The 24,525-nt window shown below is 43.7% G+C and overlaps 1 protein-coding gene across 1 annotated transcript; it reads right to left on the reverse strand.

Moving 5' to 3' along the window:
• Positions 1-6,454: 6,454 nt before the first annotated feature.
• LOC110515085 (nuclear receptor subfamily 2 group F member 5) lies at positions 6,455-22,951 on the reverse strand. The gene is made up of 4 exons (XM_021594134.2): positions 21,850-22,951; positions 11,060-11,340; positions 10,423-10,669; positions 6,455-8,545 (listed from the first exon to the last, which is right to left on the reverse strand). The coding sequence occupies exons 1-4, from the start codon at positions 22,214-22,216 to the stop codon at positions 8,229-8,231; spliced, it is 1,212 nt and encodes a 403-aa protein (XP_021449809.1). The 5' UTR covers positions 22,217-22,951; the 3' UTR covers positions 6,455-8,228.
• Positions 22,952-24,525: the final 1,574 nt, after the last annotated feature.

The following is a 24,525-nucleotide window of genomic DNA, read 5'->3' on the forward strand; positions in this document are numbered from 1 at the left end:
CCCTGTTCCCAATTACTCTACAGTGAGCTGCCCGGTGGACAATGCTGCAGGTGAGAAGTTGGATGGGGCCTCTGTTAGAGCTTGGCAGGGACACAATGGAACACTGTGGCTTCGGCTGGAACAGCTAGGCTACATGCTCGCTGGCGACTTGGCCCTCGCCCAGCTCTTGTATCATCTGATTTTTCATATAAAGTATGACAAGTCACAATTCTGGAAATGGATATGCTTGTTTTACTACCTGTCCTGATCTGGCGTCTCTATAACTTTTATTTAAATGGCAGTGCATTGTCTTTATTCAATTTCAGATAACATAATGATCCATAAGGACATCAAATGTTAAATATCTGATTTTAAACTATTTCAAATCTGTTCTCAACTTCAGTAATACATTCTGTAGGGTTACATGGAAACAAAGAAGATGAATGTATGGATTGCAATGCACAGACCATCTGAGGGCAAAAAGCTCTCCATTGATCCCACATATGTGGCATGGGTCAAAATATAGCATGGGACATGTACTCCTGGGCCCATTGTAATTGTTTACGTTTCTGGGAAAACTTGCACCATGTTTTCAGTCCAATGGCCGCTCATCTCCGCAACAATGACCCCTCCCTCTCTGCATCCTGTGCGCTCAATGCAACATGCATGTGATCTAATATTCCTGATCTATGGCCACTGGTTTGAGGAGAATGGAACCAGAGGACCATAATTAGTCTGCTGTACAATAGAATGGAATCCTTTCCACAAAGAGTGGTTACAAAATCTATATGGTATAAAGTGTTCACTCCAAAGACCAATCCTGAAATGGATCTGATAGGGGCATAGTGGATGATGGTTCGCATTGACCCCAGCAGCCAAGGCTTCAATGTCACAACCTCTGTGGGTCTTCTGTGGTTGGATGTTTACGCTCAGTTCACAACCAATTACAGAGGGACCCTTCTGCACACAATGCGCAATTGATATGCCTCTGGGCCATGTGAAGATGACTTAGTGGGTCAAATGGAGCCTGCAGACATGGCAGTGAATGAGAGAGAAACAGAGGGAAAGAGAGTTGAGAGGGAAAGACGGAGGAAGCAAAAAATAAAAACTGAAAAAGAGAGAAAGAAAGATAGAGGGGGAGAGAGACCGAGAGAGGGAGAGAGCAAGTGAGAGAGTAATGGAAAGAGACAGGGAACAAGAGAGAAGGAAAGAGAGGGAATGATAGAAAGAGAGAGAGAGGGAACAAGAGATAGAGAGATGCACTAGTGAACACACGAGGGGAACGTACAGAAAGTGGAAACAGACGGGCTAAAAATAAATCATCTGAAATATTTAACTTACTGACCCAGAAACAGCCCCAGTGTAATCATATCTGTGCTCCAACAGAAGAGACTGCAATGGCACAGCCATGATATCATTTGGGCCAATGGAAACGGTAATGAAATGCCAGGAGTACGTGGCTCGTCGCAGGAGAACACACTAGAAAACCTACGCAAATGAACCACATAATGTCAGTCTGTCGGGTATAATGTTGGCAGCGAAAATCTGCATGCCTGAGACCAGAGTACCATTGAGTAAAATGAAGACGACACTCACTCAGAACATTTAATGCGGTTGTAATTTATCAATGAACTCACAACACTTTTCACTCTGGTCCGGTTTTGAAACTCTCACGTGACCTTTCTCTGCAATGAACAGCAATAGGGTATTACCTTTTCAGATATCTCAATCAGGTATGGAAAATACAACTTTTGCATGGCAATACTGAAAGAAAACATAAGAACAATAGTCCTTCTCCTTATGATAGAATGGTCAAATGAAAATAATTGAAATGTATTTGTTTATTTGGATACAAGTAGCAGCTCCTCTTCCTGGGGTCCACAAGGAACAGTGACTAAACAAACCGTCGACAGACACGTATTGTGATGGTGAAGATGTTGGAGAAGACCTGGTGATTGGCATGTACCTTTGTCCCTTTCTACCTCAATCTCAATGCTCTCCATGTCCATATTCAGCAGTGAGATTGGCCTATAACCCCAGCCCTGTTGCCATTACCATTTTAGAGTTCCGACTGAGCAGCGAGGATGCTGCACAACACCATCAATATTAATGTTCTGTGGCTAAACCGGCTTTGGAAGAACTTTCTCCCACATTAATATTGATGCTATTGCCAGATATTGGAGTTGGGCTTTCTTTAAGGATTTATAGCAGGAACCGGGGAGGCGCACTCCTCGCGAGGGGCAATGCCATTTTGGATCCGTACCTCGATGATGCAGACGATGTCTCTCTGTTCGTAGCAATTTCCGTGGGAGAGGGGTGACTTCTGTGCACCCTTGATGAGATCTGAGGAGAGAGGGTTGCCTTGACGCAGATCCAATTCCCTTCTGATGCTGCACGGCCGGGATGATTGTTATGAGCTTTCCCCTTTCAAGGGATCTGGGAATGCCAAATGGGTTTGTTGATTCTGGAATATGGGTTATTGCTTCTGGAACATCTTCACAAACAGTCCACTGTTTAGCCACACACACTGACTCCCATATCACATTCATTATTTGTTTCTAAGATGTATTGCTTTACATATCAAGTGTCAAGTGGGCTTACTTATGAAGCGTTTCAGGCCTGGAGATTTTGTCATGGATTCTGTGAGAAATTGACTTTGTAGAAAACCCAGTATAAATAAAAACGGATGTGAATGACCTTGACATCGCTGCCTGACATACAATCATTCTATCAAGACTTAATAAGGACTCGGCAGTCCCGTTCTTTGAGCTTGTGTGGCCTACCACTTCACGGTTGAGCCGTTGTTGCTCCTAAACATAAGGAATCCAGAAGCATTGGTCATCTTCTTGACTGTTAAATTTAGTGACAGAGACATTATTGGTCATGATTTTGGGGGTCTCCTTCTGAATCTTATGTCCCTACTAGCACTTTATGAATCCGTCTATTTCCATCATGGACAAACATTTCTAACTAGGCAACACAAATTGCTTATCATACACTACATGTCCAAAAGTGCTGTACACCTGCTCGTCGAACATCTCATTCCAAAACCATGGGCATTGGTCCCCCCTCTTCTAGGAAGGCTTTCCACTGGATGTTGGAACATTGCTGCGGGGACTTCCATTCAGCCGCAAGAGCATTTGTGAGGTCGGGCGCTGATGTTGGGCGATTAGGCCTGGCTTGAAGTCGCCGTTCCATCCCAAAGGTTCGATGGAGTTGAGGTCAAGGCTCTGTGCAGACCAGTAAAGTTCTTCCACACCAATCTCAAAAAAACGTTTCTGTGTGGACCATGCTTTGTGCATGAGGGCATTGTCATGCTGAAACATGAAAGGGCGTTCCCCAAACTGTTGCCACAAAGTTGGAAGCATAGAATCGTTTAGAATGTCATTGTGTGCTGTAGCATTAAGATTTCCCTTCACTGGAACTAAGGGGTCTAGCCCGAACCATGAAAAACAGCCCCATGCCATTATTCCCCCAACAAGCTTTACAGTTGGCACTATACATTCAGGCAGGTAGTGTTCTCCTGGCATCCGCCAAACACAGATTTGTTTGTCGGACAGCCAGATGGTGAAGTGTGATTCATCACTCCAGAGAACGCGTTTCCACTGCTCCAGAGTCCAATGGTGTCAAGCTTCACACCACTCCAGCCGACACTTGGCATTGCGCATGGTGATCTTAGGCTTTGTGCAGCTTTTTGGTCATGGAACCCCCTTTCATGAAGGTCCCAACGAACAGTTGTTGTGCTGATATTGCTTCCAGTGTCAGTTTGGAACTCGGTAGTGAGTGTTGCAACCGAGGACAGACAATTTGTACATGATATGCGCTTCAGCACTTGGCAATTCCATTCTTTGAGCTTGTGTGGCCTACCACTTCACGGCTGAGCCGTTGTTGCTCCTAAACATTTCCACTTCACAATAACGACACTTAAAGTTGACCGGGGCTGCTCTAGCAGGGCAGAAATTTTACGAACTGACTTGTTGGAAAGTTGGCATCCTATGACGGTGCCACTTTGAAAGTCACTGAGCTCTACGTTAAGGCCATTCTACTACCAATGTTTGTCTATGAAGATTGCATGACTGTGTGCTCGATTTTATACACCTGTCAGCAATGGGTGTGGCTGAAATAGCCGAATCCACTAATAGTGTATATTAAACTTTTTAATTTGCATGGACTATATAGAACAAAACGTGTCAACAATGAAAACCATGTCTTGGATCAGACTCCCAAAGAGCATGTTACTGACAAAACCCATATATCTCTGACATGGGTTGCCAAATACAGCTGTCCAGCTAAAATCCCCCTCTCTCCATCCCCCTCTCGCTCCATCCCCTTCCCTCCCTCCATCCCTCGCTCCCTCTATCCCCCTCCCTCCATCCCTCTCTCCCTCCCTTCAGCCCATCTAGCTTTTGCGTGCGAGCCAGTAAGTGGGACCTCTTAGGGGACAAAGAGTGACCTCAATTCGATCTGAAGTCTCGCCTATCGATCTCCTTCGATGGCGGCCTGGGCTGCCGTATCCCCCGGAGACAGACAACTTGGCTGTCCTTGTATGACTGACGTTCACGTTTAAAAACCTCTGGCCTGTTTATCAAGCACAACCCCCCATCTCCCTCTACCATCCCCCTCTCCAAAATATAAATTACACAGGCTCAATCAGAATACACCCCCCCCCCCCCCCCCCCCCCCAATCCCCCAACCCTGTTTTTCAGGTTTTCCTCATACGCATTGCTCATCTGCGGAACCATTTGCAAAATGTGAAGTGTTTGTCATGACAGATTGAGGAGGTGTCTGGGTTAAATGCATGTGACTGGTGCCTGTGTGTGTCATCTCCAGAGGCACCTGCGTGTTTTAGGGGGTGATGGGACCTGGAACAATTACTGTCAGGCTACGGGTGACGTATCGGCAGAGTTAATGTATTCATCATCCCAACCTCTGACTTGAGCCTTGATTGGTGAGAACTAACCTCCTCTTACATGCATGCAAGTCTTTTGCAATGCTGTTCAAATATTGGTTTATTCAATGAAATACTTCTATGTTCACACATGGGGAAGTACTATACAACGTTGAAGTTGGTGTTTGACTCCACCTACAGATTCATATGTCTATGTAGTCATGTTTTGATGGTATGTGTAGGTGGAAATGTTTGCCGTAAAAAGGCAGGTGTGCAAAACGGAAGGCAAGAGTAATTATTCTCAAGCCATTCAAAGCAGCCATGCCAGGGTTTGATTTACCCTTACCCCCAGTAGTGCACACACACAAACACACACACAGTCACTCACACACACAGATACTCACACACACACCTTTGGGCCACATGTGTTTTTTATATTCATACCAAGGGAGGGAAAAAATGTGTGCCTTCAAAATGGGGGTTGAGGGGTCATGGTGTTTGGCCAGGAGTGACAGCTCTGAAATGAAGGCATAAGTCACTCTCCTACTCACCACACGCACCATTCTGGGATAGGGGGAGAGGGGAGGGGAACAGAACAAGGCTATGAAGGGTAGAGGACTGGGGAGGGAGAAGGCTTTAAGGCAGTTGGTGGGAGGGAGGTGGGGTGTAAAGGGCACAAGGTTACAGTGTGGGGTAGTGGTGTGTGATGGGAGGAGGGGGCCGGTGGAAGAATGACTGAATATAAAGCATGTCTTTAGGGAGGCGGAGGACCTGTGAGCTCTTCTCTCTTACCTTTATCAGGCTGCCACAGAGCTGCCAATCTGAGTGAAGGACCACAGATGTTGTTTACACATACAGTACCCACCCACCAAGCCTCTCTCTCTCTCTCTCTCTTATACACACACACCACCTTGAACTGAAGGGTCGAAGACCATGTGTGCACTTTCTCTTGATTCTCTCTCTCTCTCTTTTTCTCTCTATTTTTCTCCCTGACTCAAACACACACATACATCATTAAGTGAGAGGTCAGAGTGTTTGTTTACACTCTCTCTCTCTCACACTAACAGCAGGGGAGTATCAACATTTGGGCTACACCCTGCCGTGAGAGTTGGTTGAGTCCCCCACTTTGTTTCTCACTGATTAGTTTAGAGCATTGATTTGTTTCATGCCTCTGTACCCCATCATATCCAAACAGCTTGAGATAAACACACTGTCCACACTGAGTGACTACTACTCATGGCCAATGGACTGCACTACATGGAATTATCCATATGACTTGAGCCACCTGTCATAAGCTCCGTCTAAAATAGCCACTTGAATTCATATCGACTTGGTGTATCACCTGATTTCAGCCTGTTCTTTGGCAAGATAATTTAGTTGTATTATGTTGTAGTCATAATGACAGAATATGCCATGGTGTTTGAAGTGAATAAAACTTTGATAGTATAGTTTAACATCTAAAATGTTAGTCATGGTTATGACTGGTTATGACATCTGTAAGTCATGTGTTAACTGCATTAGGCAATAAATTCATAGAGTAGGATGTTAGCTGGTTCGGATCATAGCAACACAAGATGGAGAAATAACTGTGAACAACACATTTTTATTTCAATTAATGGATCCATTTTTCCCAAACAAAAATAGAGAAAAAAAAACATACTCTTATAGAAATATTCTGTGAACAAATTTATCAACAGACAGTCCTGCTCTCCAAGGTCCCAATGGCTTTGAAATCCCAATAATTGTTGCTGATACCCCAGTGCCACGTTAAAAAACAGACTGGTCGTCCAACAATCAATGTTGCCTTACAGCCCGTCATCAATTGATGGTAACAAAAACACAATAATATCTATGCTAAATCACAGTAATGACCATTGTAACTTTAATTGAGATTTGGAGGTTAGTAATACAATTTCCTAGTATGCTGCTTGAATGACAATTGAATTGAGGTGGCCTCATATGGAGGACATATTGCCTGTCATAACAGGTAACTTCAGATTATGGCACAGTCATAAAATAAATGCTCAGTGACAAAATCTTGTTCTAAGGCAAAGTACAACTATAGTTTTCAAATGCTTATTGGTCCAGGCTCCATAACAATTTACATTTTTTTTGTGATTGTGACATGAAACTAACAGGGATTAACTGGCATGTGTTATGTCATTCCTTTGACAGAATTATATAGATGTTATGAAGGGATACTTGTATGATATTCTGCTTTGAAACAGTGGCGGAAGTACACTGACCATTACCAGTTAGTGGCCCTGTAGTTTTGACCTCAAAATGGCAGCTGAGGAAGAATCTACCAGTGCTGTGTTTATGATGGGAGTGGGTCAAGTGTGGGTTCTGGATAGTTTCACATTGCAAGTGCCTATTTTTGTAAATATATATTTGTTTTGCAACTTCCCACACCCTCTGACGTCTAAATACAAGTAAAAGGTCAAATTATAGACAAACCAAAAGGTGTTTTTGTCACCACTACCACAAAGATAATCCAAACAATTAATATCCATGTTCCACTTTGGTACAGACTGTTGATAGGTGTTTTGCCCTGGGTGAGGAGTGATTCTCTGTTACCTACTGATAGTGGCATGTCTGTCCTGTCTGTCCTGTCTCCCCAACCTGAACCTGATCTAGTCCCAACATACCCCTTAATGTGGATGTCTATGAGTCAATGACATACATATGGACACAATCATGAATTTCTCTCATTATAAACAGTGCTAATACACACACACACACACACACACACACACACAATAAATGTCTTCTGAAAATTCCAAGGAAATTTGGCATTTGTTTTTTAATGGCTTCGGGTTAATTAAAAAATTATTGGTTGATGAAGAACCTTTGGCCTGGCTCTCTCGGTCAAGCAGTTATATCGGCCAAGGCCTTGCTCTAAATCGCCATACAGTGGAGATTCTTGGACACGTCTCCTTTAGATGCAAGCACAGTGCCGACAATAGAGTGACTGCGTCGCCAGTAGCCAACACCGCGTCGAGTCCAAGACTGACAAAGTCGTCTTTAACGGCGTAAGTCCGACAGAGCTGCAGGAGAACGGCGCAAAAACCCTTCTGCCAGCCGGCCCGTCTAGTGTCACCTCTCAAATGTGGCAATGGCGAAGTAGGAGGGGCCATGGCAGCCTCCTTGTCTCTCTATTGGCCGTGGTCCCCTGGAGAAGAGGCATGTGAATGGCTGGATTGGTGAATGGGGTAGGGATGTGGTGAGGTGGTCAGTCTGCTTTTTGGCAGAACGGTGGTGGTCTTCCAGGGGATGGAGGGAGGAGATAAACGGAGGGAGGGATTGAGGGATGGTCGATGAAAGATGGATGAAGAGCTGAATACCCGACGACTCGTCCTCCTCAGGGCCCGTTTTCATTGTAGTGGAGGGAGATGGGGCGGTCGCGCTGCACGGGCATGTAGGGCCAGTTGTAGCTGGAGCCAGAGAGGAGCATGTCGCGCAGCAGCGTCTCGATGGGCGTCTTGCCCACCAGGCGCACGAAGAAGAGCTGCTCGATGACGGGCGAGGAGACGATGCGGAGGGAGGGCAGCCGCAGGAGCAGGCGGCCAAAGCGGTTGGGCTGGCTGGGATACTGGTTCCTCACATACTCCTCCAGGGCACACTGGGACTTCTCCTGGATGCTCTCCACGTGGGCCACATCCGACAGGCCCATGGCATCTGAGAAAGGGATAGGAAGGTTAGGTGTTGATGAGTTTCTGGTTCATGTTTTTGATGAGTTGACCTCACACTGACATGCAATGTGAAATTGTGTCCAGCTACGTACATACATTAGAGCTGAAATGTCTGCATCCCTAAGTAAATATGTCATTCTATGTAGTGGAATACAATTCCCTTTGCCTTCAGTTGTGGGTCGAGGTTTTGTCCCTGCTCTCACACCTCCCCTAGCACCAGTCCCTGGTGTGAGTCTCACATCACACAGAGAGTGTGTCGACTGTGTGAGATACTTTTCACATCCTTCGAGCTCCGTGGTTATGGGGTCAGAGATGGGTGAACTCAAAACAAAGTCCCATTTAGTGTACTGCACGGTGCTGTCCTGTACTGCACGGTGCCGTAGTGCACGTTCAGTACATCTGTGCCAGTGTTTCTGTCCCCAGTATGAACCTTGTTTAAAGGCTGCATCGAACAGCGAGGGTAATTTTCTCCCAAGTGCTTTACTCTAGTGGGCAGCAGAAGCACTGGGCCAGGATCTTTTACCCACCACCCAGCATGCTGGTCCCTTTGTTACAGTACCCTTTAATCACCCCCCTGCGCAAACTTGGTCCAGCTGAGCTTCAGTTCCGCGTAACAAAAGATTCATGTGCCTCATAATTTCGTCTGGCTCCCTGGGCACACACAGCCACACTCTGGGGATGAGGATGGTGGCGGTGGTAAGATGGCCGCTCCTTGATTTGGGGTGATGGGACTGGGATATAGGGTGGAATTTCTGAGGGCGGAGGTGAGAGGGGGGTATTGAGATTTTGTCTGTCCTTGTTAGCTCATGCAGGCAGGTCTCGATGGGGGGCCTGGTCTACGAATGGTCTGTCTATCTCATTGTGTGTACATGCATATGTGTGTGTGTGTGTGTGTGTGTGTGTGTGTGTCTCATTGTGTGTACATGCATGTGTGTTGGCTGGAGTTGTGGGACTGATCACATGGATGCTCAGGGCTACAGGGGTTGTGTAGGTCAGGGCCTGGGCTGTGGCGAATCCCCCTTGTCGCTGCAACCTACCATGAATAATTCAAGCACGGTGGTGAAGGCAGGGGTGAGAGGGCTGGGGTTTGGAGAGGCGGAAAGGGGAGGGGCTGCCTGACTGGTTTCAATAATAGATGGAAGCGTGAAGGAGAAGAGGGTGATGAAATAAATGAGAAGAGCGAAGGGGTTCTTCAGCCATCCAAATGGAAGAGTGCGAGCCAGAACTTGGTATATGCAACGTGATTCTGACAAGCTGTGCGATGGAGACGAGGAAAAGGCCGATCGACAGGAAACAAAAAAGCAAGACCTCAGAGTTGGGTGCTCTCACACTCATACCCCCTGGGTCATAAACAATGAGTCCTCCACACATCCCAATCCCAGATCTGACAGACCTCAGAGTTGGGTGCTCTCACACTCATACCCCCTGGGTCATAAACAATGAGTCCTCCACACATCCCAATCCCAGATCTGACAGCATTCTGGGTGGCGTAGAATAACCAAAATGATGTACTGTGCCTCATTCAATGGCAAAAGTGGTGTATCAAAGCAGTAAGCAAAGTATTGTTTTTATATTGCTATTTCACCAATATTTACGCTTCTTTAGCTCATATAAGTAGTCCATCCATGATAATATTGATATGGTATCCATACATTATTGATACATTGTTTACAAAGACATTGTTAACCACTTGGTTGTTAACCACACGCTGTACTGCAGACTCTATACGTCGGCTAACTTATCTGGAGTGACCACTACGACCGAAATGTGTAGTTCCGCACAAAATACAACGCAAACTATCCTACAGGTGGACATAAACAAAGACATATAGAAACAGAAACCACTAAAGTCAACGCCACTCACCGGAGGTGAAGAGCACGATGGATTTGAGGCAGGAGTACTCAGCTGTGTCCACCTGCAGAACCTTCAGTTTCTCCACCTGCTCCTGGAACACCCGGATGTGGTCCATGAACGCCACCACGCGCTCCGCAGACATGGGCGATGCGTGCAGGCCAGCCGCCGCCAGCAGGGGCGCCACGTGCAGCGGCATGGAGCACTGGGCCGCATTCAGCACAAACAGCTCACTCCATGACATGCGCAGGAGCGCCACCTAGGGCACGGGAGGAATGATGGCAGAATTGGTTAGTTCAGAGTGGACGAGGGTGGTTCTGGGAAACAAGGACAATAGTGTTTATCTTCCTTATGCAAATTATTGAGCATGGCAAATGTTAGTGATATGCTCAAACTTAAAGGCTGCTGACCCCACAATTGAACCTTTACATGACATACCAATATACATATATTTGTTCTGGGCAATATCTGTGTTGAGCATCTACAGCTCATCCATAAGGGACTACCCAAATAAAGTGACCACACCACATCTCTAAGCATTCATAATTTCTATTTTCTAGTCAGGCATAACAAAAAAGATCTAGTCAGGCATAAAAAAAGATCTAGTTAGGCAGAGTTTCTAGTCAGGAATCAGGGTGGTCGTCCTCACCTGGTCCATGAGCTGCAGGTCAGGGAAGAAGGGGATGTTCTTGGCCCACTCCACAGCGCTGAAGAGGAGCCGTGCGGCCAGCTCGCAGATGTTCTCGATGCCCATCAGGTTGTTTCCCTGCATGCACTGGGACCCGTAGCGGGACGTGGGATAAGGCTCGGCGCGCAGCAGCAAAGAGATGAATCCTGATAGGTAGGGCTGCCCGTTGTAAGGGTCGCTTCCATTGGTCAGGTACTGACCCGGGCTAGACTGGGAGTTGGACATGCGGCCTCTCTGGACAGCTGAGGGAGAGAGAAAGAAAGGGTTAAGAAAATGAGGAGATAAAGCATTTGAATTTTATGAGCAAAATACATTTTTCCCTCTTTTGACATTTCATAAGCAAATACTCAAGTGCTAGAAGCTAATTGTTTGGCATGGGGCTAACTTGGTTAGACTACTGCATCTTTCATTCATTCATGTGGCTGTACTCTATCCATCTATCCTAAGAGGCTTTATTTCAATCCAGGCTGGCATAGTTACAGTAACATTTAGGACCTGAAGCTTCTCTGCATTCACATTGCCATGACTGCGTCCAACACTAACTGCCTTGATTTAGTAGGCTGCAATTACCACTGTGTCATAAAGCAGTATCTAGAGGCACTCAGACGAGTCTACTCTTTCTCAATGGGAATATATAGGGCCAAATCACACTGGGGCTAGCAGCTAAAAGCCATGTCTGGGGAGAGGAGGAAGGTGGGTGGAGGTTGGAGGTGGGGGGTGCAAAGTGTGGAGAAACGGGGGGAAATTTCTGCAGCTCTAAATGTGTCGGCACTCTGTCTCCTGACCGGCAGACACCGGTGCCGTGCATCAGTGAGTAATGGCAACCAGCAGCCAGTAAAGACACTATGGTTCTTCACACCTCTGCCCCCCCCCGACTGCCAAATGGCTCAGCCGAAGGGGAAGGGGGCACACAGAGGCTAAGCACACATCCCCACCCCCGCCGAGCTAAGAAGCGGCGGCTCAAAGCCCATTTGGAAAACACCTGTTCAGTCATCCCCGCTGTCTGACTAATAACTCCCTCTACAGTTACAGAACAAGGGAGAGAGAGAGTACGCGGGAGGGAGGGAGGGAGGGAGGGAGGGAGGGAGGGAGGGAGGGAGGGAGGGAGGGAGGGAGGGAGGGAGGGAGGGAGGGAGGGAGGGAGAGGGAGGGAGAGAGGGAGAGAGGGCGGACAGGCTAGGGTTTGTAAAATACTTTGAAACTCAGCATCACCTGTCCTTCGACACAACAGCTGTGAAAATGTAATACACTACAGTGTACCAAAGAGTACAGGTCAAATCACTCAAGAACATGGTAAGTCAATAGATATGTCCATCGAATTTCAAGACTGTTGAATGATTAGAAAAACATTTGAGTTTGTGACCAAAAAATACTGGTCTCCCTTGAACACAAGCAACTCCTGTCCCAGGGAAAGAATGTTGCCTCATTTTGCAAACGACAACGTAGCGTACAGAGACAGCATTGCACAATGGGCCGTACCATGTCACTCACAAAAAAAACTAATCCTGGTCGTACCCAAACCTGAACTTTTTCTAGAGCATGGTTGCCCTTCATTAGTTATAACTACCTGAATTAAAATAATATTAATCAATGCATCATAATGATTAATGACGTAATGCACCAGATGCCAAATCCACCCCATCCACTTGTCTTCTGAAAAGCCTCTTTGAGGAGGTTGTGTGTGAGTGCATGAGTGCTTGAGTCGAAATGACGCTTGAAAAGCATCTCTATGTGAATGAGCAAGGGAAATGAATGAGACAGGGAGAGAAGGGCATAGACAGGATAAAAGGGAGAAAGATAGTGAGTGGCATGGGATGAGAGAGTGAGAGTGAGGATGTAGAGACAGATTTGAATGCCTGCCATAATCGATTTCCAGATTTCTAATTGGTCAGCAGTGGCTTAGTGTGATTGGAAAGACCAAATCCCCGATCTCTTGACAGTAGAGGTACTGGCAAACAGTGGGACCAAACAACTAAAGAGCCTAAAACCCCAAACAGAAAGACCATGGCACTACATATAACCTCCTCTCCCCTGTAACTATTCCCCAGGTCGTTGCTGCAAATTAGAACATGTTCTCAGTCAACTTACCTGGTAAAATAACGGATAAAATATGGTACATAAATAAGGCAGAGGGGAGAAAAGGGCACTAAACAGGTATCATGGGCGATTTCAGCCATGACTTTTAAAAAACACCACCAGTACAAGACAGTTGAGCAAATACAGATAAATACAAGCAAATATAGATAAATACAATGAAGGACTATCTGCTCCTGTAAAAGGTCATAGTCAGGGGCTATGTACTAGAAGCATGACAGATTTGGCACAGCCTCATTGTCAACGGAGATAAGTGGTATAATGGTTTTCGTGTAGTCCCTTAAAGGTCTGCTAACAAAAAACACAAGATACTGTAACATTCAAACACAGAAAATGGCTTATTTTGGACAGTAAAGCAGTGTGTATTGTGTAAGCCTGCTCAGAGAAGAGTGTGTGATGTGACATTCATGTGTTATTCCTGTGCTTCTGACAGACTTCTTTAGCTTGGGTTGAACTCTGAACTCTGGGGTCACTGCTCTCACTCTGCATGCAAGGGTTACAGTGAAGCACCAATCCCCCAGCAAAAAGTCAAACCATTTACCCTGTCAACTCCATATTCACAGAGGAAAGGGGGCCAAGGCTGTGAGAAAGATGTGGAGAGAAAGAGAGGAAGAAAGGGTGAGAGGAAAGGAGAGAAAAAAAGAGGTTGAGAATGAAGATGAAGGTGAGTGTAAGAGTAGAGAATTGAGAAATAGAGGGATGAAGTGAAATAAACCAGTGGTTCCCAAACGGTGGGGCACGCCCCCAAAGGGTCAGAAGGGGTGGGCCCCCCCCCACAAACCCCCCCCCCCCCCCCCCCCCCCCCCCCCTTCTAATAGTAGAATGCACAAGGTGCAATCCCCGAAATTGGGTAGTGCATCATCAGTTCCTCTTGTCATGTTAGTCACTGCATACCTTAGAGACCTATAAATATCACATGAATACACATTAGACATGACAAAATGCGTAGAATTGCAGGAAAGAAGCTTTAAACCTGCAAAATGCTCTCCGCCAACAAGAGGGCTGTGAACAGTTTGTGCCATGAACAGTGTTTGTGCCCATAGAAATAGACGTGGCGTGTGGCAGCGGGATATTCCCCCAATGCTGGAGGGGGATCCCTGAAAGAGGCAATGAGATCAAGGAAGAGGGAGGGAGGGAGACAGAGTTAAGTATGACATTGTATGGAAAGGGAGAGGGAACGGGTAAAGAGACAGGGAAAAAGAGAGACACAGACAGACGGAGATGGAGAGAGCTCCCGGTGAGGATGCTCAGACGCGTTAGCTGCAAACGTAGGCCCTTTAATATCCACCCAGTCATGTTGGCGCTGGTTTGATGAAGCAGATATGAATTAATAACAGAAATGCACCCTGCACGGAGGAGTGCTCTGGCTTTCTATCCATCTCTCTACTCACTCATATCCATTTCTACAATGGAAGAGATCACACAACAAGCTATGCTATACAAGCGATTCAATCATTTTCATTACATTGAGTTAAAAACTCAATGGCTGTATCTCAAGAAAATTGGTGTAAAGTGGCCTGGAATCAAAAACAACACGATACTTCAAAATGTAACAATGAATATGGATAACGCTGGACTTACTGTAAATGCTAGCCTTTCATATTGTGGCAATAGGCTAACCTGGCTATTGTACAGACAACAGAGAAAATTAGAGACTCAACAGAGAAATATGACAATATGACACGCAATGTATCGTGAACTGGAGTCTATTCACCTTGAGGTGTCAAAGGAAGCCCATCTCTGCAGAGTGAGCTCTATTCCTCCACTCACATCCCCCCTCCTCTAAAATATTAAATGCTAGCCTTGGGGATATCAGAATGGGAAACGACTAGTGCCTCAGCTCTACGGTCTCTTTGTCGCCTATCACTTCAATGGAGGCTGCTTTCTGACAGTGAATAATGGCAAGGCCTCTGTCAATATGGAAGCCATGGTGCTGGAACCTTACAGCCAGCTTGGACTTAAAGAGACCTATTCTAACATGTCAATAAACTATGACAGTATTGTAATAGGGGAATGTTTTGGCAGGCCAGAGTTTAGGGGTCAAACTAGTCTCGGTTTGTGATTGCCTGCTCATACAAACTGGACAACGTGTATGGATTAGTCAATAAAGGCAGTCAGTTAGCGAGCCCTGGTACTTTCTCAATAGAGTCAACCTCACATTTGGACCTTGAACATCGCCATTATTAATGTTTAGTTTCTGGTTCCTGTTGACCTACAGTATATCCGTCTCTGTGTTTGGTCGGTGTGAACCAAGGGTCACCAGCTGTAGCAGCGAGTCTCGTCAAGAGTGATGTGTTTCATAATCCTATGTATGAGTAACTGAATATCAATATACAGGTCTTTCCCTGTGTTATTTACCATTGAAGGACACACACACTAGGAGTCATAATGAAGATAATCTGTCTTTGAATGTTCTGTCTATGAACAGTCGTAACTATGTACTTACTATGAACAATCTAGAGCAGGGTTCTCCAACAGGTTGATAGCAAGCTACCAGTAGCTCGCAGCCCACCTATGAGTAACTCGCCAAACAATTCTGAAAGTACATGCAATTTTCATGTATTCCACGACAAACTGTCATAAACAAATCTCAGAAGTATCAGACACCACAAGCTCCCAGCTACTATTTATTGATATTATCCCACCCCTAGTTAGCCACTATTTGGCTTAAAAAGCCAAACCTAACACCATCTGCCAATAAATTTCCATCAATATTGCCCCTGTCTGTCTGTGTGGTGCGTGTCTTTGTCACTCCGTGTGTAGCCAGTTGATGTGATAACTGTCTTGTGGGTTGACAGGAATACTTTCTCCCAATCCTTCTCAATTAAATTTTAACTGCAAAGTAGGCATACCTGGCAGAAGTATATCATGAGTAAGTATATCATTTGTATCTATTATTTGAAAACTTTGCCATGAAATGAGCATTAGTAGTACAGAACCATTACTAGACCAGCACATTAGATGGCACAATGCTCACTTGCTAGATGTGCAATTAAAAGGCCAGATGCACAACTAAAGGGGAATAACAGACAAACATAATAATTTGCTAGTTTTATTTCCAGACCTACAAAAATACATTTAATTTGAGCTTTGACATGGACTCAGACCATCCAATTCTGTTGTTTCTCTATGAATCATTGCAATTTTGAGAGTGAAAAAAATCTGAAAATCTAAAACCAGAAAAAATAAAACTAAGAAAAAAACATCAGTTGGGAAAATCTTTAAAAAAAATCTAAAATCAAAAAAAATTCTATAGGACCCCGCTTGTTTATTAACCATTATTTTAGCAGGTATATTGACAGAAAACATAGCTAGAAAAAATGAGTAGCTCGCAACCCGTTTCATTTTTTAAAAGTAGCTCCCATACTAGAAGTAGCTCCCATACTAGTGGACAGGGTGCCTGTCCATGCCAATCTCTGTGACCATGTCACTATGTGCGGTAGCTGGTAGGGAATGTATTGTATGCATGAGAAGGCTGCTAGTTGTGAATGTAAAATTGTCAATGTGTCAAGTATACAGTGTCTTCTTCGAACGTGTGAATTTGACAAACATCACAGTCTATATTGGTCTTTTTTGGTCTCACTAAGGTCAGAGGAGCACATACGGAACATTCCGACAGCAGAACATGATATGCACTTCACTCCCAACTAGCCCAAGGAACTGTCAGCCAGTTGCACAGGTTCACTGTCTCTCTCTTCCTCACTCCCTCCTCATCCCTTACACCAGTGTTCTACTCTAAGCAGGAATGTCATTGAGAAACATGTAGAGTAGAGATGCCAGAGGTGCCAAACAGGTAGAGCAGTGAAGAGGTAAACATGACCTTTTACATGACTGTTTAGTATAAATCAACCTTTAACACGAGATATTCGATATCTATGCGGGCTGAAATAGAGTGACCTCTCAGTCAAGTTACACACGAAGGGTCACCCTAAAGATCAACTGAACTGTCCAAATAACACTCCTGAATTAGCCAGCGAATGTGACACTGATCTTAAATAATGAAGATGTGTGTGCAGTACATTTTGTAGCAAGTTATGGCATAGATAGGATCAATTACTATTTTTTTTGTACCTTACTAAAACGTTGCCATGTTTTACAGAATTTCGCCACTAGGGAGTGGTGCATTTTTGGAGAGGGAGGGGAGATGAGGGGCAGCGACTTGGTCAACAAGAAAGGCCCGCCTAACCACAAACATAACCTGTCAGGTTTGTTTTTATATGCTTTGTTGCTGATATTCTGCTATATTTGTTTATTTTCACTGGCAGAGGCCTCCTACACCATCAATACGTTACTTTTACGCATGTTACCAACAGTAGAAGGGCGTGGGTAGAATCACTAGGGAAGCCAGGAAAAATGCCATATTACAACATACAACCCTGTATGTGTTGTGATAATTACATTGTTTGCTCTATAACCTGTTAGTTCATATGCTTTGACACCGTGATATATAGGCCTAAAGGCAGAGACAATAAGAAGACACAGTGGTAGAATAAATTCAACCACACCTTTGTTTCATCACAAAACCAGAGAGCAACTTCTGTCCGGTGAAGTCCACAAAGTATTTAGCCTGTAACAAACAGCTACATGACCTACAGCATGGTCAAGCAGTTAATGTTTCTGACATTTTTGGACCTTTTAAACAACCATTGACTTAGAACAATGGAGAATTACCGCAAGTCGAAAAGGAAACAGGAGCTGCCTCCACTATTCCAGCACCATTTCAACTTCAACATTTCAACAGAATCAAATAGCCTATGTTTTGTCTAATACGGTGACAACTAAAAGATACAAAAAACTATTTAGTCCAATCATCAAGCTAAATATGATGTGGCTGTCCATGGTTGATTTCTGTCTGTGTGTGTGTGTGTGTGTGTGTGTGTGTGTGTGTGTGTGTGTGAGTGTGTGTGTGTGTGTGTGTGCGTAAGGAGAAAAAACATGTTGATTCACCCTACTTGTTGAGAAAGGCCAATGCCATCCTCCTCTCTTTCATGTTGACGAAGCGGTCTTTCACTCTGTCATACAGTACATGCTTTTATTTATTGTTGTCCTAGACTACCTGGCTAAAATGTTTGCTCACTAATCTAACTTCCTTTCATGGGCAACAGTAGCTCGTTACATTAGCCTTCTAAAACTTGCTACATACTGAACTTCCATCCTCTTAGGCCAGTGGCACAACAATGTATGAATTAATGGTTGGATCAGAATCGCCATTATAATTATTGCCAGTATGGAGAATTAAGTAAAACCACAAGTCCAAAGCCACCGGATGACAACAACACAACAACGCAACAATTCTAGTTGTCTCTGTCAATGACGTATGCTCTCAATTCAATTTGATAGGAGTGACGCCAAATCCAAGCTGCTTACCCTTAACACTTTTGTACTTTTGGTGCACCAGGACCATTCACAGTTGAGCTCACTCAGTTTTGCTCAATGCTGATTGGCTATTATTTGATACTTTTTTATCAATAGAGGCCAAATGCTCGCTGGCTTCCCTTGCGTTCAATGCTACGAGAGGCAACAATGTCATACTCTTTTAACCAGACAGCATCAGATACATGGCCTACACATACAGATACAGAGGGGTAGTTCATATAAGGTAATCAGTCAGTTGAAATAAATGAATTAGACCCTAATCTATGGATTTCAGCCTGGTTCCCCTGTCGGCCCACCCACAGGGGAGCCAGGCCCCGCCAATCAGACTCAGTTTTTCCCCACAAAAGGGCTTTATTACAGACAAAAATACTCCTCAGTTTCATCAGCTGTCCAGGTGGCTGGTCTCAGATGATCCCTTAGGTGAAGAAGCCAGATGTGGAGGTCCTGGGCTGGCGTGGTTACACTTGGTCTGCGGTTGTAAAGCAGGTTGGACGTACTGCCAAATTCTCTAAAACGACGTTGGGGGCGGCGTATGGTAGAGAAATTAATATTAAATTCTCTAGCAACAGCTCTGATGGACATTCCTGTAGTCAGCATGCCAATTGCACACTCCTTCAAAACTTGTCATTGTGTTGTGTGACAAAAGGCACATTTTAGAGTGGCCTTTTAGTGTCCCCAGCACAAGGTGCACCTGTGTAATGATCATGCTGTTCAATCAGCTTCTTGATATGCCACACCTGTCAGGTGGATGGATTATCTTGGCAAAGGGGGATTTGCTCATTAACATGGATGTAAACCAATTTTTGCCATTTTGTTTGAGAAATAAGCTTCATGGAATATTTCTGGGATATTTTATTTCAGCTCATGAAACACTTTACATGTTGCATTTATATTTTTGTTCAGTATATATTTTTTTATTGGTCAATTTTTTGGGGACGCCTAGCTTCCCTTGGCAGCCATGAATTAACATCACTGGTTACCAATCCATGTGCCGAGAATAGCATGATATTTAGAGGATTATTTTGTGCATGGCTTGCATAACACAAGTAGGCAATACCTTGTAGTGGTAATAACTATTACAAAGTCAATTATTGATAGTTTCAACAATCAATTTGAGATGATTTCAGATCCATATTCAGGGCAGGAATGTACATTTGTGTATTTCCAAAATGTTCCAAAATTCACACGGATTATAACTCAGAAAGCCCAATGGCCTCCTCTGTCAGCCAACCCAGGTGCATTATGTAGAAGAAACATGACTTATGTATGACCTCTGGGGAAGACGAAAAGTAGCTTTGGGTGTGTAGTCTTGCTGCTTTCTCGCTGCTACCAATAAGCCTTTAATGTGATTGCAATGCTGCATTTAAATGTGTACAATTGGTGCTTTTATTATTAATTATCCCCACCATTAGGCTACCTCTGAACTTTTCAGGGCAAATAGTTAGCAGGACTTTATCTTTATTGCTGAGTTAGAAACATATACGTAGACTATTTCACACCAAATTATGCCTCTAATATTTTGTTAATTATAATCTGATTTGATAATTTGATTTTCTTTCAGGGTTTGAAAATTATTGGTAGGCCTAAAGAAAACAATTTTCTTTTAAATATGTTTTATCTACTACCTCACAAAGGTTGCTGTTTAAAAGCATTGCTAACACTTGGTTGTAGTACAACACAACTCTGCATAGCATTTCAATTATAATTATTGAATGTCAATTAGAAAATTAGGCATATACAAAATAGTTATGCCTAGGCCTGCATTAACCACGTCATCATCTTCAATTTAAAACCAACACTTTTAATATTTTAAAGAAGTGCGATTTCAAAATGTTCCTCAAAGGCACTGACACTTACGAGGACATGTCTCTAGGCCTGTAATCCACGATGAGGATGAGTCTGTTTTGCGTATGACAGACCTGTATCAATTTAATCAACACTTGAAAGAATTGAGATTTTTGAATCGTGTTTTTGGTGAATATTATTCTAGACCATATAATAGTAACATAGCAAATCAAATCCCTTTTAAAATGTTATCTTCAGTAGTTAATATATAATGTAGCCAAATAATGGTCTGATAACATATTGAGCATGTTTATGTAGATGAAAGGTCAACAGACTGCACTGTGTCAGGAGATTTCCTCGGGTTCATTCAGTCAGAAAGGGGCATGGCTGACTAAATTTACCCTGCAGTGTTTTACATGAACTGTGTACAGTTTACACACTAGCACACTAACGAGATCCCTTGAATGATAATATTAGGCGATAGGACGGGTATTTCCACCTAAAATGTATTGTATAGTTAGTTCATTTTGACAGAGGCTACTGTATTCAAGACCTCGTTTGTAATAGGCCTGCCTGCTTGATACACTCACTCACACACTGGAAGTTAAACACAGCGTGCTTCCTGCACAGAGCGCACGTCTTCTGTTGACTACTGTTTGTGTCACTATTTGCACTGTTTATGGTCATATCATAGGAACCTTTTGGGGTATCCACAACAGCTTGCGTGGCCAGATTTAGCAAGAATTACAGTACATAATATAATTGTTTTTAATTTGCGATAAAAATCTATTACAATAAACTAACAAGGTTGACTCCAGAGTAGGCTACACTGCCCAGCGATAAACATGTATTTAGGATTAGAGAAATGTAGTATTGTTGGTGGGTAACGCATAAAACACAGAGTACAACGACGTCCAGCATGGAGAAAGCTTTTATGAGGATTTCAAGTGTCTGGTTCGCGTGTTGTAATTAACACAACTCGTCTGATTGAACATGACGCAGCAAGGTCCAAGCTGACTGATTAAAAGTGAAACGCAGTGCTTTGCGAACACGTTGCCACTGTTCATCTTTCGCACTAATTGACCCTTTCATAATCATGCACAATACAATACATGTCGCGGGCCCTCTTGTAGCGGATAGGGTGTAGAGGAGCAAACACCAGAATTAATTGGGGAGACAAAGGGAGCACTTTTCCGAGGGGAGAAAAATAATTGCATACTATGGACTGAAAAGGAAATACAAGGGTAGACGATCTGAAACAACAAACATTGCGTTACAGCAGACTACAAATGCCTTTTAGGAGAACTATGACCGATAGAAGCAGGAAATCTATAAGACACGGACATCCATCGTTAAAGCACTAACGTTATATGGTTTCAACTTTACGCACCAATATTCTTGACACCAAACGTCCGCCAAAACCCAATTTGATAATTTTAGTCATTTACATTACATTTGCATAAAGGCTACAGTCTTCACCGAATCTCAAATCTTACCTTCTCTTCTCATGCCGACTTTGAGGCACTTCTTCAATCGGCAGTACTGGCACTGGTTCCGATGATGTTGGTCGATGGGACAGTCGCGGTTCCCCCGGCATGTGTAACTGAGGTTCCGTCGCACCGAACGCTTGAAGAAGCTTTTACAGCCCTCGCAGGTGAATTGACCGTAATGCTTGCCACTGGACTTATCCCCGCACACCATGCAGTCCACGTTGGGAATCTTGTCCCCGGAAAGTGCATCGTTCCCCGGGGTGGAACCAGAGGGGGTTCCCGGTGTCCCGCCAGGCTCCTGACTACAAATCTGGAGCTGGGACCCGGGATCCGCCGAAATGTTCTCTTGCCACTGGTTTACTACCATTGCCATGCTATCCTAAAACAATTTGGTTAGACAACAGATACGAGTCCAACTCCGTAGCGCGGGGAGGAGATAAGAATCCGTTCTGACGTCTTGGGAAAACAAGGCAGGGCGAAAAGGCGCTTCCCACTTCCTCCAAAAAGTATTTAATATATTATCAAATTGATTTTCTCTAGTTAATCAAATGTCCCTGTCGTAAACGTATCTTCTGTAAACTTCTATCAAAGTTTACGAAGACAGCACGGTATCAACATGACTATTGCGTAAGAATGGAGGCTACTGCCAGTGTTCTGCTCTGCGCAGAAATCCATAAACACGCTCTCTCAAAAACGTTGATTGTATTTGAAAAGTCGACTAACAATACAGCATGTACAGAATGGAGAAGTGGTCGTTAAAGTGTCATTTTCATGAATATCGACTGCCTAGAATCTTATTCTGCTTAATATTCGAACTGAACTAAATCAAAATATTCTCTCAATCACAAAAACACAATACTGACCACAGTTCTACGCAATTATGTGATCGAAGTTATCTAGTGAAATCATACGGATCATCCCAAAATAAACGTTACTTTCGTTCCTCTAATGTTGTGCGCCACGATGAGGTCTGAATAGAAATGTCGATAAACCATGGATGGAGTGCTCTGTGGTAGATGCAGTATGTTCACAAGCAGATATCTTTGCCAAACATGTACTTCACCCGTCGGCTGTCTGTCCCATCTCTGAGAATCATAGTTAGAATTTGGTGAAAGTGACACGAAACAGCCGTGCCCATATAAGGCCAAAACTACCATATAAGGCATGACCCCTCCTCTCATCGAGAACGGTTATACGCATGTGCGGGCAGTTTCAATTGGCCAGAGGAGAATAAAGCAGTAAGGCACTCTCCAATTGGCGCAGCCGCCGATTAGCTATACAGTATGTTCTGGTTGATAGAGTGGCTGTGTTATTACTGTATAGCAGAGTGTAGCTGGATACACAAATCACTGTATACATAGATCTTGATTTCTTTTAAATATAATAACACAAAACTGTTAGGCCTCAGTCAAAGGGTAAAATGCCTTTATCAAAGTAATAGGCATTTATATGTCAAATACGTCCCCAAACATCAGTCTTTATAAACTTTTCCACTCTAATTTAGCTTTTATTTTCATTGTTTATTCGATGGCTATTGAACTCAATCATACCCACTTTAATTCACTTAAAAAATAACAAATAAACGTTTTAACTACTTGTATATCCTACTGATACCACAATGCACTCTTTCTGAATGTTTAATGTTATGCCCACGTGCTGAAAGCTATGCAGTTTTCACAGTAAGATTATCGATTGTGCCAAACCAAGTTGACAAACTTCTCACCAAGACAAACATATGGAGTGTTCATTTTGTCAGTTTGTTGTGCAGATAAACTTGCCATCTGGATATCAATGCACAAAAGGTCATAGCAGTAATTAACGATGGCTACTGTGTTTTTCTCTAATGGGGTTTTCAAGCTGAAAACAGCAGGGACCTCATTATTTTTCCAGACAGGTCCTGATCTGTCATTTGAGGAGTAATAAGACCATTGTACATGACAGCAGCAGAATCCCATGTGAAGACTAGAAGCAAATTCAACTAAAATAGTACATGTTTTTAACCTTTCACTCTGCAGAATATGATAACCTAGGCCTGGGTCATTGGATATTAATAGTAGTATATGTAACAGACATTTATTTGTTTGTGACTTGAACATAGGCCTATAGCTTACCTTCGATATTGACTAACTCAAATACAAATTCATATTTTCTAACTCCGGCCTGAAATGTCAGATGTTGATAACAGCATTTAAGCCTAGCAACTTTGACAACACGAACAATGTATGTTTTCTCGTAACAGATCTGTGAGTAGATTTTTTCCCCCAGACGTGTCATAACATGCAGAGAGAAATACTCCCTAAATGTCCCCAACCTTTGTGCGCCAAAAGTTAGCTCTCATAAGGCCAATAAATTGTCACAAATGGAAATGCCATTAACCCGTTGAAACTATTCTGACTTGAACTCATTCACACAATTTTAAGCTGTGCATTTTCTATTTAGCTTTTGTACAGTTGTACCAGAACAGACCGAACAGTGTGTCGTGAAGGCTTTGCGCTTTCAGAAATGCAAAGCTACACACATTTTGCTTTTAGGACTTTTACTTTTTCAATGAGGATAACTCATCTTTAAAATATCTTAATTACAATGTCATTAGCCAACCTATTGCCGGTGCAGGTTGGTTTGAAAACCATGCGTAAAACCAAATATTCAGTAGGCCTAAAGTATAAACAGAGTACAACCTGG

This window comes from Oncorhynchus mykiss, chromosome 3, assembly GCF_013265735.2.
Source record: "Oncorhynchus mykiss isolate Arlee chromosome 3, USDA_OmykA_1.1, whole genome shotgun sequence".
NCBI lineage: Eukaryota > Metazoa > Chordata > Actinopteri > Salmoniformes > Salmonidae > Oncorhynchus > Oncorhynchus mykiss.

Coding starts and splice junctions, on each gene's coding strand:
- LOC110515085 (XM_021594134.2), bottom strand. CDS start 22,216: ATGGCAATGGTAGTAAACCAGTGGCAAGAGAACATTTCGGCGGATCCC. Junction 11,341..21,849: donor AGTCGGCATGAGAAGAGAAG/GTAAGATTTGAG, acceptor TCTCTCCCTCAG/CTGTCCAGAGAGGCCGCATG. Junction 8,546..10,422: donor CATCGTGCTCTTCACCTCCG/GTGAGTGGCGTT, acceptor TCCCTTTCTCAG/ATGCCATGGGCCTGTCGGAT.